Source organism: Cupressus sempervirens, chromosome 6 (genome assembly GCF_028749045.1).
Source record: "Cupressus sempervirens isolate cs-2001-9-10 chromosome 6, ASM2874904v1, whole genome shotgun sequence".
Lineage (NCBI taxonomy): Eukaryota > Viridiplantae > Streptophyta > Pinopsida > Cupressales > Cupressaceae > Cupressus > Cupressus sempervirens.
In genome coordinates, this window is record NC_143123.1 from 88893762 (window position 1) to 88912031 (window position 18270).

General features: G+C 33.8%; 1 protein-coding gene across 1 annotated transcript; it reads left to right on the forward strand.

The window, feature by feature from the left end:
- Positions 1 to 2332: 2332 nt before the first annotated feature.
- LOC149551330 (uncharacterized) lies at positions 2333 to 5754 on the forward strand. Its single transcript, XM_089786884.1, has 2 exons — positions 2333 to 3808; positions 5262 to 5754. Exons 1-2 carry the CDS (start codon positions 2965 to 2967, stop codon positions 5696 to 5698), a joined length of 1281 nt encoding a protein of 426 aa, XP_089643010.1. The 5' UTR covers positions 2333 to 2964; the 3' UTR covers positions 5699 to 5754.
- Positions 5755 to 18270: the final 12516 nt, after the last annotated feature.

An 18270-nucleotide genomic window follows, 5' to 3' on the forward strand; every position in this document is an offset into this window, starting at 1 on the left:
CCTCACACTCAACAACTCTTATGTTGTGGAACACATTTAATGTAGCAATCACATTAGATACAGTTTTTTGCCAACAAGGACATACTGAACCCCAGATACAGTTTCGTAAAATCCTGCAAAATATTTTAAATGCTGTACCAATCAAACAAGATTGGGAATCACTAATGACTCGAACAAAAGCAAATCTCAATGAAAATCAGAACAATGATTTTGATCAATCCACCCATCTATTTTCCACCAATGAATACGTAATAAACCATAACAGGAAAATGCTCAAAAACTTGAACCTTCCAATTGCCCGTAGCACTGCTGGAGTTGTTGCACACAATTCAAATGAACATATTGAAGACGAACAACTCCCACAAGAGGTGCTTCTTTGCATAGGCCAACAAGTAATGCTAACAACAAACTTATGGATACAAACTGGTCTTGTAAATGGATCAATTGGACAAGTTAATTCCATAGTTTATGATACACTTTCATCTCCTCCAAATCTACCAAAATATGTAGTTGTAAAATTTGACAATTACACTGAACCACCTTGGGATGCACAAAACCCAAAAAATGTTTCGATCACTCCAATTACAAGAGGTAGTCGTACACAAATTCCACTGACAATGGCTTGGGCTATCACCATACACAAATCTCAAGGACTCACACTAAATAGAGTGACAATAGACATCGAAAGAAGGGAAAGGCAAGGATTGACATTTACAGCAATATTAAGAGTAAAAAAATTGAACAACCTGCGAATTCACCAACCATTTCCTTTTGAAAGGTACTGCAAGATGGAAAATAATACTTATACAGCTGCTAGGAAAAAAGAGGAAGCACGTCTACAACTACTATCACCAACCTCATTCCCCACAAAAAGCAATATTTGAGCCACAAAGGTAATGAGTCAATTCTCTATATTTAGTCATATGTATAAATTCACTCCTATAACTAAAATAAAAATTAACTACAAATTTCTATTATGTTTTACTAACTCAATTCGAAAAATATTGCAGGAAACAAATACATAACCATTCCTCAGATGGCTGTTGCAAACCGTTTCTCAACAACACATTCAAATCTTCATGGGTAAGTACTGCCAACTTCACACTCCACATATTTCAAGGTATTTAATTGAAACTAATGTGAAAGAATGAAGAAACAAATATTTCTTTCAATACAAAATAACTCACATGACTATTTCACTATAAAAAAATGCAACCATAAATAATCATTTTATCTAATACTCCAAAGGCATACAAATTAACAATTGTAAATTTTTTTATTGCAGGTAACTCAAATACAGTCAAAGTCACTGAGCTCATTCACTACAACATAAAATGAATGCTCTTATTTTCTGTTCTGTTCCATTGTTTTTTAATTATTAACATTGCACAATTAAGTACTCTACTAGAACAACAATGCAATTTTACTACTCCCTCGTTACAATTGTACTCCAAAGTACTTCAAAATTTAGACGTGTTACAAAAATATGGCTTCTTACAAACTAATGTTCTTCACTCTATCCAATACAAAAAAAAAAAACTTTTATTTTGTTCTTATTTCTTAATGTATGCTACTTCTTTTTCAAAATATCAAATTCAAAATCAATCATAACTTGCAAATTTCTACATAATTCAACATCTATATCTATTTGTCATCATTTCAAATTAACCAATTTTAATCAATATTTTAAAATAGCATTCATTCAATTATATCTCTAACAATAATCTTTATCATCCTCAACCGTATTCGAAGGGTTCTCTCCGGAATGCAATCCGAATGCTAGTTCTTGGATGTCATATGTTGCGTCAAAATTACTACTAACATATACACACATCTAAAAGTATATTAGAAGCTTCTATTTTTTAACTATTTCTTACATAAAAATTCCCGGAGGATATCTCTAAAATTCTAAATCTACAAACATAAGTTCATACACGTCTTCAAATACTTTCTTTTCGGGTATGCCTACATAGGAGACGGCAAGAAAGTGGTTTACTAACTTCCAGGCGTCAAAATTATTCCTCGTGGAGAAGATTAACTGGATGATACCAATGTTCAAAGGCGTCACTTATACGCAGCATGACGATTGCGTTTGTTCTCACGCTGCGTTTCATGACACAACCTTCGATGTGCCACGTGGCTTATCACTTGCCGGTGCCAACCAGTCCCGTACTAGTCATACGCGTATTCGCACTATGGTGAATGGTTTAAAAGTAGCGTCATTTTTGTGTAATATTATACAAAATTCCAGCATACGGGGCCCACTATATCCGTCAATTTCACGCAAGCTATCCTGATTTAAACCCGATGTGACGTCACGCACGATTTGATCAGGGCATGATCTCGTTTCTGTTTATTCCTCGCACGTACCAAGAGCCTGCCGGCTCCATCTTTGAACGTTTTGATACTCTCGATCCCGGGTTCGAATCCCCCAGCGTCCAAATTCGTTGGTTTTCCCAGCCAGTCAACACGTGAAAGTGCGTTTAAAGCGCACGACATTACCGTATATTTGGAGATGAAGAACCGGGAAATTAAGTGCATCTAGTGGCATAAATCCTCTCTTGCAGTACATTTTCTGATCAATATATGCATTGAAGTGTGATGCACTGCATAAATCCTCCCTTTCGGTTTATTTCGTGATCAATATTTGCATTTAAGTGTGACGCACTGGCAAAATCTGATTTTACGTGAACTAACGATTTTTGCCGCCTTTTACTTCGGTTTTCTTCTGCGTTGATATGTAAATCCACTGGCTAAATCTGAATTTATACGACTTCATGATTCTCTGCAAAGATTTTTGCAGCTTTTTTGTTTTGTTTTCCTCTGCTTTGATATGTAAATCCACTGGCCAAATCTGGTTTTATGCGAGTTAATGTTTCTTTGCAAAGATTTTTATCGCCTTTTTCTTCGGTCCTTTTTCTGTGGTGATTTGTAAAATATGCTAGCGAGAACAATTCAATCTACATGCATAGATGGCAGATCGTCTTAGCCGTTGTATCGGCCGCCATCGCCTTTCTGTTTTTGCTGGGGTGGGTTGTCTATTTGCTGAGCTATTTTCTGAGAGACCGAGGTTCGAGACCCGGGGCGGCCAGGCAGAGAAGAGGCGTAACATCAGACGGCAAGAAGCTTGAGAACAAAGGGAAAATCAGGAAAGTGCATGGGCAATATAGTTTTTCTGTGGAGGCCTTCAGATGGGATCACCATCCTTCTCTGGTAGCGGAAATTCTCGAGCACGGCTGGACAACATTCGCCTTCACATATAATTATTTCAGCAGAGAGAAGAATAATTCGTGCGGATTGTGCAGATCCCATGGCGCGAAGTCTGAGCCGGAGATTTCGTGGGAACCGGTCCCGGGTTCGAATCTCATGCAAAAGATACGGCTCAATCCCGCCTCTGCGTCTTCAGAATTTGTGTCCCTTCATACGGCTTTGCCCTTGCCGGGGCCAGCGCTCGGAAGCTTAGGGTTTCCTCAAGAGTCCTATTTTGAGATCACCATTATTTCGGAAGGAACGGTGGATGAGAAGAATTTGTATAACACTGCTAGTTTTGTGGATGGCGGGGACGACGACGACGGCGTTAATCTTCTGCATCTCGTGAGTCTGGATCGTAACGTAGTCGCTCCAAACGAAGAGCTGAGATTGAGCGATGTTACAGGAAGTAACGAGAATGTTAGCGCCGGGCATAGGAAGGGGAAAGACAGAATTATTGCAGTCGGACAGGTCGCATCTGGGAGCTGCGCGTGTACAATGCCGGGAATCGATTTCGGGTCTGTGGGATTTTACTCCACCGGTGCCGTTTTGTTGAACGGTATGCTTCTTCATCCAACTGTTTTTTTTCTGGTTGCCGTATAATGTTGTTTCAGAGAATTTTAGATATGTGTATTCTTAGAAATCTTTAAAGATGAAAGCGAATTTAAATATTTTATATGATTTCCTAGATCGTTGGGCATTTTAAGCCAATATTGATGTACTGCGCATCCAATTTGAAGAAATTAGGGGATTTGAGAGTTCTTTTGGGCTAAGTTCATGAACAGATGTTATCTAGTCGATTGTGAAGAAGTCTAGTCGTAAACTTGAAATAAATTTGTACATCTCCGTCTTGATCAAGATATTTTAATTAATTTTAAAGAGGAAAAGCCAGTTTGTCAAAGACTGTAAGTTCAATTCTAGAAATTAAAAATAATTTTTTTTTAATTTGTAAAAAGAAAGAAGTTTACAGAGCAACTATATCGAAGAGATAGAATTATAGAAAAATATATGAAGATAAATCATTTATATTATATGTTCCGAATATAAATAGTTTTTAAATTTTATTTATTTATTTTAAATATAATTTAAATAAAAAAATCAATCTTTTAAAAAATTAGAGTGCTAAACAATAATAACAATAAGCAATTTGTTAAAATGTCAGTATCTGGATCTGAGGAGAGTTATACAGTTTTAAAAAAGACCAAATACATTACCCTTAAATCTTACAACAAAGAGAATATTTTCAAAATGTAACATTCATTCCAAACTCCCAAATTTGCGTCCATATCAGTGACAGCTAATCAGGTAAAACACCTCATCCCAAATAATAAAAGTGAAACATTACGTTCCAAATGTACTCATAATATTCCAGTGTAAGGAAAAGATGGTGCCTTGAGAAGACATGATGATTCGATCGCTTTTGAAATCAAGTGCATAAATTAATCTACTGTAACACAATCAAAATAAATAAATCAATGATTCCAAAACCAGTCTAAATCTGCTTTCAAACATCATATCTGCTAATCATACAATACAATATTATAATTTGATTTGTACGTTCTCCTCAAATTGTTAGGAATACCCGTGCTAAAACTATAGGTAAACGTGAAGCGAAATCTCCAATTTCGAGAGCTCAAATTCATTACCTATAATGGTGGGATTTACGAAAGTCGCCCATCTGGTATGTACGATGGAGAGCGAGTGAACCTGATTTATGAAACCCATAATAATAATAAATATTTAAGACCGCCTATACAAAACAAATTTTGTACAAGATTGAGAGGACGATTTAGTAGCTGGAATTGACAGGTTCTCTGTGCCAATATAGAAATTCTCACCCTATATCTAAAATCGTTAATATCCATAAACATTTTAAAAAAATACTAATTAAAAAAATGATCTAAGATAACATTAAAAAGAAGATTTGTATCGATTATAATGATAACTTAAAGGATAATACCTAGATTCAGCTACTTTAATGTTATCTAATTTGGAAATGCTATTTGTTTCAGGGCAAAGACCGGCGGGCAGCGAAGGAGAAATGCACAAGTGGGGAAACGTAGGGAGCGTGATAGGTTGCGGGTTCGACCCGGCAAGCAGATGCGTCTTTTTGACGCTAAATGGCGTTTGGGTTCGCAGCGTAATGTGCGCAACCGTTGATTTTGGCAACCCGCTGTATCCCACCATAACCGCCAATTACGATGTTAGTGTTTTGGTGAATTTGGGGCAGCGGGGTTTCTGTTATGAGGAAGCGAACTCAAAGAGGGTCTCAGATCCTTCTGCCCTAAATTGTTTGGAAGACAGTCGGGAGTTTTTCTCAATGGAGAGGATTGATCCTCTTTGGCTCGCTGACAAAATGCCTTTGCCTTTCCCGCCTGCCGAAACAGACGAATCTGATTTGTTTGAGATCGCCTTGGACGCCGATACGGAGTTTTTAACTGTTCGTTAACTGCGTGTTGGTAGATTTAAACTGCCGATAATTGAAAGCTTAGAAATATTCCTCTATGGCTTCTTTCTTTTTGTTACTTTCATTTTTTTCGGTTTCGTTTTTAGCGGAAATAAGTGATGCGGGAGATTTAATCCAACAAAATTACACCCAATGTGCCAATGGTTTCTCTACTATTAAATTTAATTATGTAAAAATCTGTTTTCACAAATAATATCCTTTACTTTTTAAATTTTTTTTGGTGGAAGGTTCACCAAGGATCCATTGACTCCTCCAAAAATATTGATTTAACAAACAATATAAAAAATGTATTAATTAAAATTAATACTGTTCAATTTATTACTTCCCCTTTCAATTATTATTATTATTATCATGGTTTATCAAGCGCGTGTGTTTGGCTTTAACAATATGCTTGCTTAAAATTATTTATAGTACTAGACATATTCCCTTGTTTTCAAGAGTGCGTTAATTCACATGCATGTAAATATAGGTTACAAGGGAACGTCACATAAGAAGCCAATCAATGCTTATATTCAAATCAAGTTGAAAATTGAAGCAAATTTGTCCGTTTTCTCTTCCATTCGATTTGCATGGTGAGAAGTTATGCTTCGGTTAGACAATCTAAATGGAATATAAGCAAATTGGAGTAATTGTTTTGCTCATTTGTTTTATTGACAATTTATAATTTAATTGTTTTGCTCATTTGTTTTATTGACAATTTATAGTTTAATTGTTTTTATGCTTATTTTTTTAATTTTAAGCATTTAAGTGGTTAAAGGTTAGGATCATTTGAAAATGATATAATAATAATAATAATTATAGAAATGTTTTTAAAGGTAAAGTAATATAGAAAGAGTAGAGGCAATTTAAAGGAGATTTTAAATTATTTTAAAAATAAATTTATAAATGAAAAATGGCAGGTATAGTGAAAAGATCAAAACATATGAATTTCAGGAATATCCTTAATGCAGGTAGGCGATTACCAAAAAGATTCTCAAAAGGCAAAAGACTAGGGTTTGCCTGTGCGAACCGATCACCATGGCATAATTCCAGTAGTCCTTTCATGCATGAACGAAGGTTTGATTCAAGGTATGTAGGACATTTGAGGGACAAATCTTCAAATACTTTCGCTCCCATGGTAGACCTAAATGTCGGGATTTTCGAAAATTTTGCAAACCGATGCCCTAAGCAGCTTCCATTAAGCTAGCTGGTGGTTTTTCAAAGTAAGACCGAACTAAGTATCCATACTACAGAAAGCTTAGATAAGCAAATTTATGTTTTCAATGCCACCAAATACGCAAATCGAAATTTAAATCCTTTTTTCCTAAGGCAAAAGGGTTTCGATTTTAGCCCACTCGAAGCAACCCCTCCGCATCAGCTTGATTCAACCAATTTGCATTTGCCATCCATTTACATTTTGTCGCATTGAAGGGAGCATCCCTCTCTCTGGGCAAACCAAACCCACTCTGAGGTTCCTCAACTCCACTTTGAATATTATGAAGAAAATGTATTGATTATCAGTAATCAAGAGAGTGAGGAATGTTGGCAAGATTGTCAAGATTTTGGTCTTTTTGCCTATTGGAACGACCCTAAAGCAGAGCTTCAACATTTGATTGAATGGTTGGAGGATCTCTGTGGTCGCCAGGTAAGTATCTCATATTACTCTGATAGACTAATTTTCATGCTTTGTGGTAATGGTGAAATTAAAAAAGAATTTTTGAAGGTTTCTCACTGTTTGTTCAAGGGACATGCGATCAGTTTCTTTGATTGGATTCCAAACTGTAGAGAGGATAATTTAGATCTATCACACCTACATGGTTTGTTCTTAAGTCTTTTCCACCAAAGCTTAATCTTATAGGAATCATTAGACGAATTGGTAGAGCAGTTGGTGAATTAATTGGTCTGGATGTTACTTTTGAGAGTTATAATAATTTAAAACTTCTTATTAAATAGAATGTGAACAATTCAAACCCTAAACATGTGAAGTTAATTACAAGCATATCCACATATAATTTAAAATTTCAAAAATATGAGGGCAAAATCTCAGAAATCATTAGGCTCGATGATGATAGAAGTTCCTCATTCAGATTTCTTCCCAGAAATTCCAACCTAGAGTACTATCTGTTAGAGGTTTGTAAAAGGAAAAAGTGCTTGGAACAGGATAAGCAGACATCAGAAAATTCTTGGTTTACCAACATAATAGATGACTCTGCAAATCTAAGGGCAAATGATCTAGAGGATAAACATGGTAAAAGGAATTATAAGGCAGGACATCATGATAAGGCAGATCAGCAGGTCAGGTGCTACACTTTGGTAGTAAACAAACAAGGTACTACTGAGAAGGATACATACAATTGGTCAGACAGAAATGAGGCTAAGGAACTTTCTTTGGATCAGCCAGTTCAAAAGGATTACTCAAATCTTGCAAAAGAGTTTCCTAGAGTATCAAATAGATAGAGATTATAGAGCATAATAGTGGATGAAAGGAAGCATAAGAAAAAAAGAAAGGAAATCAAAGAAAAGAAGGGCAATCAGAAGCACAGTCAACAAAGGAGAATTTCAGTGAGAACCTAACATAGAGGGTTATGAGGAACCAACAGTTTCTTTAAGAAGTTTAGAGGATAGGGAACAAGCTCTACTATTTGAAGTCACAATAGAGCATGGCAGTGGACTAAAAGAAAAAACCTAGGAAGGTCAAAGGATAGAAACCTCTTTGGCAAAGGACACCAATGGAAAGGAACCTACTAAAAGGTTGACCAAATTTTGGCAAACCCCATTTCCAAAGAAGAATCATTCAGATAGATCTAAAGCATTAACAAAATGTATTTTCGAAGATATTCCTATTCAAGATTTTCAGAAGTTCCTAAATCAGAAAGAGGACAAGAGAAACTAAATAGATATAGATCGACTAAAGAAGGAGTATGATTATAAAGAAAAATTGTCAGAAGAACTAAGCAGAGTCTTTGATTCTGATAATGAAGATAAGGACAACATGACACAAAAAGAGGAGATTTTGAAGAAAGTTTTACAGCTGGGAGGAGATAATAATACATTTACAGATCTCAAAAGGGATTTGCAGTCATTCGAACAAGAGGACAAATTTGCTATTCACTCAGAGATGGGAAACATATATGAAGAACATGAAGATATAGATATTGTATTTCAAAAAGATCTATCAGAACAATTGTTACTAAAACTTGATTCGGATATAGTTATAGAAAAGGAAGAAAGCTCAAAAAAAGGAAATAGTTAAGTGTGTGCAGGAAAACCAGGAACAATTGGGTATCTCAAAGTACTTGGAAGGAAACAAATTTCCTAACTGTGGGAAGATGTCATCAAAGAGAGGTAGAAAATCGTTGAAGGAGCTCAGAGAAGCAGATGGTTAAGCTTGGGAATAACAAAAAATCAATCATCTCTTTAATAAAGGGAAGGGGAAGATCCTTCCTATGGAGCCATGAAGATCACATGGAACGTTAGGGGCTTAAACACCCCTAACAAAAAACAAAATTTAAAACAAAATCTAAATAAGTTTGAATTAGACATTATTTTACTACAAGAAACTAAGTTAAATAAATTAGAAGGAATTAATTTAGGTAAAAAGTTAGGCTATTGCATGATTCTATAGGTGCATCTGGGGGTTTAGGGTTTATATGGAATTATAGGAAAATCTCGTTAGATATTTAACATCTAAAAAAAATTGGATTTGCGGTTTGGTCAATAGTGTTACATCTAATATCAAATTTATTCTATTTAATGTTTATGGACCAGTTAGTACTTTAGAGAAAAAAACAATTTGGAAAGAAATTAGTACCTATATGGGAAATTTTCAAAATATTCCAATAATTCTAGGAGGAGATTTTAACACAATTTTAAACCTAAATGAAAAAATTGAGGGAGTTTCACGATTCTCTCAACCATGAAGGACTTCAATGAATGGTACTTAGATCATAATTTGATTGATACTCCTTGTTGTAACGGGATATTCACATGGAACAACAAGAGAAAGGATTTCACATATATTGTGGAGAAATTAGACAGGTTTTTCATCAAAGGAGATCTAGAAATCAATAACCTAAACATCCAAACTGAGATTCTGCCAATTGTTGGTTTTGATCATTTTCTTGTTAGACTGGAGATGATCGAACCTCATAAACCCATTAGAAGTGCGTTTAAATGTGAAAAAATGTGGTTTTTGGATGCTAGTTTTTTAGAAAACATCAAAGTGTGGTGGTCTCAAGGCGACTTTGAGGGTTCAAAAATGTTTGTTTTTGTTTCCAAAATGAAGATGCTTAAAGAATCCATCCTCAGATGGAACATAGATCAATTTAAGAACATCTTTAAAGAAAAATTAGAAATTGAAGATAGATTAAAAGAATTAAATCTAGAAATCATCAAATATGGTATGAATTATGATAGTTATGAATTAGAAAAATAATTATTAGCAAAGCAAGAAGATATTTTGACTAAGGAAGAAGTTTTCTGGAGACAAAAGTCCAGAGAAAGGTGGCTAGAAGAAAGAGATTAGAATACAAAATATTTTCATAACTCAACTCTTTATAATAGAACAAGGAGTACTATAACTAGGATCAGAAATCAGGAAGGTATAATAACTAATAACCCATCCAAAATTGCTGAAACTTTTGTCAATCACTTTTAGCAACTCTTAAACAACACAGAGGGATCAAATAGAGTAGAGCAAGATAAATGCTTGAAGTAATTCCCAAGTTGATCTCCCCAAAAGATAATAAAGCTTTAAATCAACCTATAATGCTAGAAGAAGTAAGAAGTGTAGTATTTAATTTGAATCCAGAGAAATCTCTAGGACCAAATGGATTTTAGGTATTTTTTTAATAAAAAAATGCTGGGATATTCTCGGTAGAGATCTCTGAGAGGCATTAGAAGCTTCGAGGAAGGACAGTTCCCTTATGTCTAAAATTAATCACTCGTTTATCACCTTAATTCCAAAAAAATCAAAGCCTGAAAATCCTAGTGACTTTAGACCGATCACACTATGCAACACTATTTATAAAATTTATTTTAAAATTTTAGCTAACAAACTAAAATTAATTTTGCCTAAGATTATATCAAAAGAGCAAACAAGCTTTGTGCCAGGCAGATCCATCTTAGATGGCATCATTATCATACAAGAGGTAATACATTTAGCTCTTAAGAATAAGGAAGCATGTATGTTTATGAAGCTGGACATTCAGAAAGTATATGACATGGTGAACTGGCGGTTTCTATGCAAAACGTTAGAAGCCTTTGGTTTCTCCCGTTAATGGATCAATCTCATCTTTAAGTGTATCTCCACCACAAGGATCTCGGTCCTTGTCAATGGGTCGCCTGAAGGCTTCTTCAAAGTTTCAAGGGGAATAAGACAAGGGGATCCGTTATCCCCGTTCCTCTTCATTATCATGGCTAAGGCTTTTGGAAGAGCTATTTCAAAAGCTTATAAGAATAAAGACATCAAAGGGGTGACTGTCACTAGGAATATGCCTAATATCACCCACCAACAATATGCAGATGATACGATCCTACTGGGAGAAAGTTCACAGAAGGAGGCAATTCATTACAAATCAATCATTGATAGCTATATGAAAGCTTTAGGGCAAAAAGTTAACGAAGCTAAATTTGAATTTTTGTTCCTTAATATGGAGGAAAATATGGAAAATCAAATTTGTCAAATTATGGGATATAAAAAAGGTTTCTTTCCATGTAAGTATCTCGGTATAGATTTGGAAAGAAGCTTGAAATCAGGAAAGGTATGGCATAGTACCTTGGAAAAATGGAAGCTAGGATTGATAATTGGAAAGACAAATGGCTTACAAAAGCAGGTAAGAGTATCAAGATAAGATCTGTCCTATTTACAATTCTGACCTATCATCTTTCCTATCTCCCTCTTCCAAAACATCTTTTCCATAAGTTTGAAGCTAAACTAAGAGACTTTCTTTGGAAAGACTGTACGGATTCCAAAAAACTGGCACTCATTAAATGGGATAAAGTGTGTAAACCTAAGGAGCTTGGGGGTCTAGGTATCAAGAACCTTTTATGGCAAAATGAAGCTCGAGGGGCTAAACTGGTTTGGTGTCTTTATTCCGATAGAGAGCAGAAATGGGCTAAAATCTTATTTAATAAGTATCTTAATGCAAATGATCCAAGTTCGATTTTCAGAATGAAGTCACTCCCGAAGGGTTCAGAAAGTTGGAACTTCATGAGTAAGTGTCGACACTTAATTAGCAAATTTTTAACTTGGATGTTGGGAATGGAGAAGAAGCTCTTTTTTGGGAAGACTCTTGGGATGGACATCCACCTATAGACAATGGTCTCATCTCAATTAGTCTCAAACAAAAACTTATCAATCACTGGGGAAGGAAAGTTAAATATTATAAGTCAAAGTCCATTTCTGATAACAATTCCATTTGGAACTGGAAATCTTTGGATGGAATATATTTGGATCCCAAGGAGGTTATGGCATATCAAAAGATCATCTCCACTAGGGTGATCAAACATGTGGAAAGGAAGGATAAATTGATTTGGGCAACATCTAACGATGGAAAATATAATGTTAAAAATGGGTATAATGCCCTCATCAACTCCAAAAGGTGGAGAAAGTGGAGATTCCTCTTCCGCTATGTTGGGACTTAGCCTGCTTACCAAAAGCAGGTTTTTTCTTATGGTTAACATTTCAAAATAGGATGCTGACGGCTGATAGACTAAAGAGAATTGGCTTGGTAGGCTCGTCAAGATGCTCTCTCTGCAAAAGCGACTGTGAAGATGTTGAACATTTGCTCTACAATTGCCCTTATTCACGTAAGTGTTGGGATTGGCTCATACAAAAACTTGGTTGGTTCTCTCCATTCCTTGGAAATTTTAAGGATTTTCTCATTGGCTGGCCAACTAACATTTGTAAGGGTGTATGTAGTAAACTTTGGAACTTCAGCCCGTCTATTCTCATGTGGGAAATTTGGAAAGAAAGAAACAGGAGGATTTTCTGTGATATAGAGATGAAGGAAAAAGAATTGACTTTAAAGATAGAAGCTAGTATAGTAGAAAATATTGATTCCCACCTTAGAAAATCTAGAATGATAGAAGGCTCCTTCTCCGTCTGGGATGGCATAATCAAGAAGCTTTGGCCCAATTTGATTAATCCCCCGCTGGTATACCCTAAGGCGGATAAGGAGGCTAGAAAGAATTGCAAGTGGTCACCCCCTTTGAAGGGTTGGACCAAGCTTAATTTCGACAGTGTTGCTAGAGGTAATCTAGGGGTGGCTAGAATTGGATGTATTGTCAATGACGATTCAGTTAATTAGCTAGCCAAAAAGGCTAAGCCCATTAATTCAACCTCCAATAACTTAGCAGAATTCTTAGCCTTGGAAGAAGGTTTGAATACTTGTCTTCAGTTAGGTATCTCCAAGCTAATTATTGAGGGTGATTCTTAGATTGTTTTAAATGCTATTAGGAAGCACTCAACTCTTAATTTGATTCTTAACTCAAGACTACAAGAAGTAATCCTCTTGCTTAACAAATTCGAAGAGATAAGGATCTGCCATATTTATAGAGAAGGTAATGCGAAGGCAAATTTATTAGCAAATAAAGCTGCTGATGGTATTCATTTGGCCAAGTTTCGATCTTAGGCTCTTTCCTTATTTTGAAAACCTTCATATCTTAAGTTATTAGTATAAAAGGAGGGGACAAAGTAATTCATTATCTACCCTCGACTTTATGTTTTCTTAGGTATGTTTTGTTTGCTATTAGAACTTGAGTACTCTATTGATACATTTTTATAGGTTTCGAGGGTTTCTTAGGCCATAAGATTAGGCACGACATTAGGGGTTTTCAAAACCCATTACATCTTCACAAGGTGAACAAAAGCCTGTGAACTAGGACAGAGCATTCATTAGCAATAGTGGATTAATTCTTTAGTACATGACAACTTGTCTTTTCATTATGAGGTTGTGATATCTTTTATACTAGCTTTGTGTTCTTTCGAGATATTTTGCCTTCGGATTAGTGTCTTTATTTCCTTGAATTGTCACTGGCAGAGAGGGTTTGCCGCAGTGAACATGCATACTAATATCTGCGTATTTCATTCATCTGAAGTAAGAACAATGGCTTTTATTGGGAATGTGAAGCCATAACGATGGAACAATATCCTCAGACCTGTTGATGGCATGACAAGAATTGCTATCAACCAAGCAATAGGAGGAGTATTCAAGTATGACCACTCTTAGAGGACGAATAGCGACATCATTGGAATTTTTATAGGTTGCATGGAAAGAATTGGTTTTAGAAAGTGGGCTATGATCCGATTGTGCTTGAACATTTTCCAATCAACTTGGTGTAAAGGTATTGAGGAAGCTATAATGGGTCTTGATGAGAACTTATGTCTTTTGCTCCCTGAAATGTATATGGAGCACCCTTCGGGGAGCCTGATCATTGCTAATATTCCTAGGCCCCTTGCCCTAGTTATCAGAGATATAGTAGCCTTTGACATGGCTTGGCCCAAGACAGAACCCTACTTCCATTTTTTAATGGGGTGGAGGAAGATGGCGCCGGTGATTGGGCACGAGTGGCTAGTAAATTACCTCAAGATTCATAAGGCATACATCCACCCGGGGGTAACGTTTGAAAATCTTGACAGAATGAATTTTTGTACTCCGAACATTGAGAAGACAAGTAGGGAGAAGTTTTCTTTTGAGTTTCCTCCTTTTTTCAAGGCGAAAAATCCAAGTGATGTCGTCGAAATAATCATGATCTACTAGAAAAAGTAATGGAGGTTCCTGCAAGGTTGGCCGTTTTGTCGTCTTCTTCTATGGTCGTTAAACTAGCTTTGATGGTGATTAGGGGCGAGATGTTTTGTTTATTTCATATTAGGCGAAGCCCTTGTATTTTGGTTTTCGGTTTTTCTTTCAACTGCAGCAATTTAGTTTTATTTTGTATACTCTTGGTATTCTCGGTTGTATCTTAGTACTTTTGGTTATGCTTCTGATGTTTAGATAGATAAGGAAGGACTCAGGATTCTGGATATAGTACTCTATATATTGGGAAGGTTATCTTACTTTGTAAATCAGCTAAATAGTATAAAGTTTAATATAATACTGGTTAACTTTATAACAATTTTAGGTTGTGATGGATTAATTGAGCTTACTCCAGTGCATAGCTTAGGTATTTAATGGATTGGCATTGAGATGGGCATGGTAGGAATTCATTTCCCTTTTATTAAGCGGTAAGGAGGCTAATGATTTTATCTAGTTTTTGAGGAGTCAGGTGGGGATTTTTGATTGTTATGATACCTTTATGCTAGAAATTGGTCATCTAAATTGCATGGAGATTCCAGATCCCTTTAGTAAGACTCTCTGTAGATTAGCATTTCATTTAATGCATAAAACTCTACCTTTCTTTGGTACTGATCTAATAGTGATTCTGATTATTTTATGAAAATTAATTTGATTTATCTATTAAAAGATCATGGTTAGAGATTTATAACCTAAAGGGGCGATTTTTCTGCGGCGGTCAGAGTGTGAATCTCTTTTTTCTAGCTATTTTGCATAAATCTAACCATTTATATTGTATTCAGTTTCTATCATTCATATTCCTATGGTTTTGGGGCGGTGGGTGTTAATATTGATGCCTGGTGTATCCGATTGGTTCTCATTCTCATTGTGCTAGAGTTTATATGGTTTAACTATATAGAGGATATCAAAGTGTATTCACCAAGGAGTATTTTTCTTCGGTCGCTTTATAATAGGATTTACTTAAGGATTTCTAATTCTTCAGTTATAGTTGTATGTTCTTTTTATGAATCAATTATTAATTTAAGATAACTTGGGATGCTGACCCCTTTGCTGATGGCTGGTTTTTTCTTCTAGCTTTATATGTACACTAACTTTGTTGATTGACAAGTTTAGTAGACGAAATGTGTATTCAATATGGAGGGTTTGGTCAACTCAAAGGTGGCCTTGGATTATTGAGTAGGCATAATTTGACAGATGTAATGATTATGTATTCAAAACTGATGTAATCTATTAGGGGTACGCCCCTATAATGTTTGTAATTTAAATTAGTATAGATTCTACTGGGGTATGCTCCTTTTAGAATGCAATAATATAGGATTGTTTTCCCGGGCTAGACTGAAGGTTTTCTTCTTCATTCTTTCCTACCAGTGCCCATTTGAACAGAGGAAAGCTATCATAATTTATTTATTAATTTAATAAAATTTATCAAGGCCTTGGTCGTTTACCAATAAAATAAAAATAAAAATAAAAATTTATAAATATATAATATAATTTTTAAAATAAATATTTAGAAGATATCATTCTTTCTATAATTTTAAAAGTATTTATAATTTTTTAAATGTGTAATGACTATTAAGAGATTTATGATAATGAGAGTTAAACAAACATCAAATAAATTGAAATTTATTTTTATCTTTTGAAAATTAAAGTTATTTATATATAGTATGTAAAGCTCGTTCAAATTTTTGTTAAGTCATGTTATAGAGTATTTCAAGTCACCATTTTTAAAACTTTCCCTAAGTCATATTAGAAATTACTTAAAGTAATTATAAAATATAAGAGTTTTTTTGTCTATTAATTTTAACTAAATATTTCACATATTAATTTATTATGCAAAATATCTAGTTCTTTAAATCTAACATTATTTATATTGACTTAATTAGATATTTACTTCAATTAAACTTTCTCAACTTTTAAAATTAACATATTATTTATAATATAAGATCAATCAATTTAAATTAATATAATTTTAATTTACATATTTCTTTGAATTATATTTTTTTAAGAAAACAAAACAATTGATTTTATACTCGTTAAAAAAAACAATTAAACATATTTTTATGATTTCAATATAATAAGTTCATCTTAAATTATCTATATAACGATGTATATTTATGATTTCAATATAATAAGTTCATCATAAATTATTTATATAAGGAGACATATTCTTTTGTTTCAAAAGTGTTGTCCCATTCACACATATGTTGCAAAAGAGCATAATCTAATAGGCCAAGGAATATTTATATTCAAATCAAGTTGATAATTGAAACACACACACACACACACATTTAATTTGCATGGTATGGAAGTTATATTTGGCATACAAAGTTTAAATTGGAGGAAAATTAACGTAATTATGTTTGCTTATTTTTTATTGGAAAATTGTCATTTAATTGTAGTTATTATTATTTATAAGTAATTAAAAATTTTAAAAGTTAAATTTGTTAGAATATTTTTAAAAATAATAGTAAATATTATAAGAAACAATATATATAGATAGAGGGGGCCAACTTATGAAATATTTTCAATTTATTTGTAAGAAAAAATTATAGATATATAATATACTATTTTTGTTTAAAAATATTTGAAAAATATAATACTTTTATAATTCATTAAAAAAATGATTTTTAATGAAAAAAAATAAAAAAAATTTCAAATCACATTTAAATCTTAATTTGCAAAGCTTTTATCTGACAAAAGATTCAAACTTAACAAATCTAAGGAATATTTTTATTTAATTCTCTGGGGCTTTCAGAGAAGATTAAGACTTGGATTTTTTTTTTGATTAAACTTTGAATCAATTATCAATTTATCTTTGTTATGGAAAATAATATGAATATGGAATTTGAAAATGAACCTTTATTCATGCAGAAAATAGGTCTTTATTCACGTGCAACTTTACTTATCATTAATCTACCTTTTTAACATTTAGAATCATGTTAGATCTTGTCCAACCAAAAATACTTTTGAATGTATCCTCTAATTTTAGTTTAGTTTTGCTAAAGGTTGTTTGTGGTTTTAATCTTACTTTGTGGTTTTGGTTTAAGAAGTGTTCGACTTTGTATAAACCTTAAAATTTGCATTATCCTTAACCAATAGTACAGTAGTACAAAGTTAATTTATGTGTTTCATTCAATATTTCAATAAGAGTAACATAGATCTTCAACATTCCTTGATTTTGCTAAACATTAAGTTCATTTACCCAACTTCAACAACATCATATACATGGCCTTGAAGAGATTGGCCTTCTAGAATTAGAAGTAATAGTTTTAATAGTCAACATGATAATATCATTACTAGGGAGAATTTGGTCTCAAATAATGTGTAGCCATTATTGAATATTTCACACTATTAGTTGACAATTTACCAATTTGATTAAAAACTAAAGTAAGATAATAAATCTTACCTAATATTTTTAACTTTTAGCTACTTGAAAAAATGTTGGTCTTTACAAGCTATAAAAAACAACCACCAAAACCAAAAATTTTAATTTTGAAGGAGTATTCTAAAACTAAGCTGTTTGGTTGTGGAATAGGAATATGAGAATATGAATACGTATTTTGGATTTGTTATTCTGGAATAGAAAATGAGAATATGTATTCCTGTTCTATGTTTGCTTAGACAAAATTGAAATTTTTAGACTGAGAAATTCGATGGCGCTCTCGAACCCATTTTGCATATCTCTTGGATGATGGACACCAAATTCTTCGTGATGAGCACATATTAAGTGTCTCATTTTCTTCAAATGATGAAATCGGTGGATTATTTTTCCCTACAAAA

Excerpts from the sequence above, each read along its gene's own strand:
- LOC149551330 (XM_089786884.1), top strand. The coding sequence starts at position 2,965 with ATGCATAGATGGCAGATCGTCTTAGCCGTTGTATCGGCCGCCATCGCC. Across the intron at positions 3,809-5,261 it reads CGGTGCCGTTTTGTTGAACG|GGCAAAGACCGGCGGGCAGC; the intron begins GTATGCTTCTTC and ends TATTTGTTTCAG.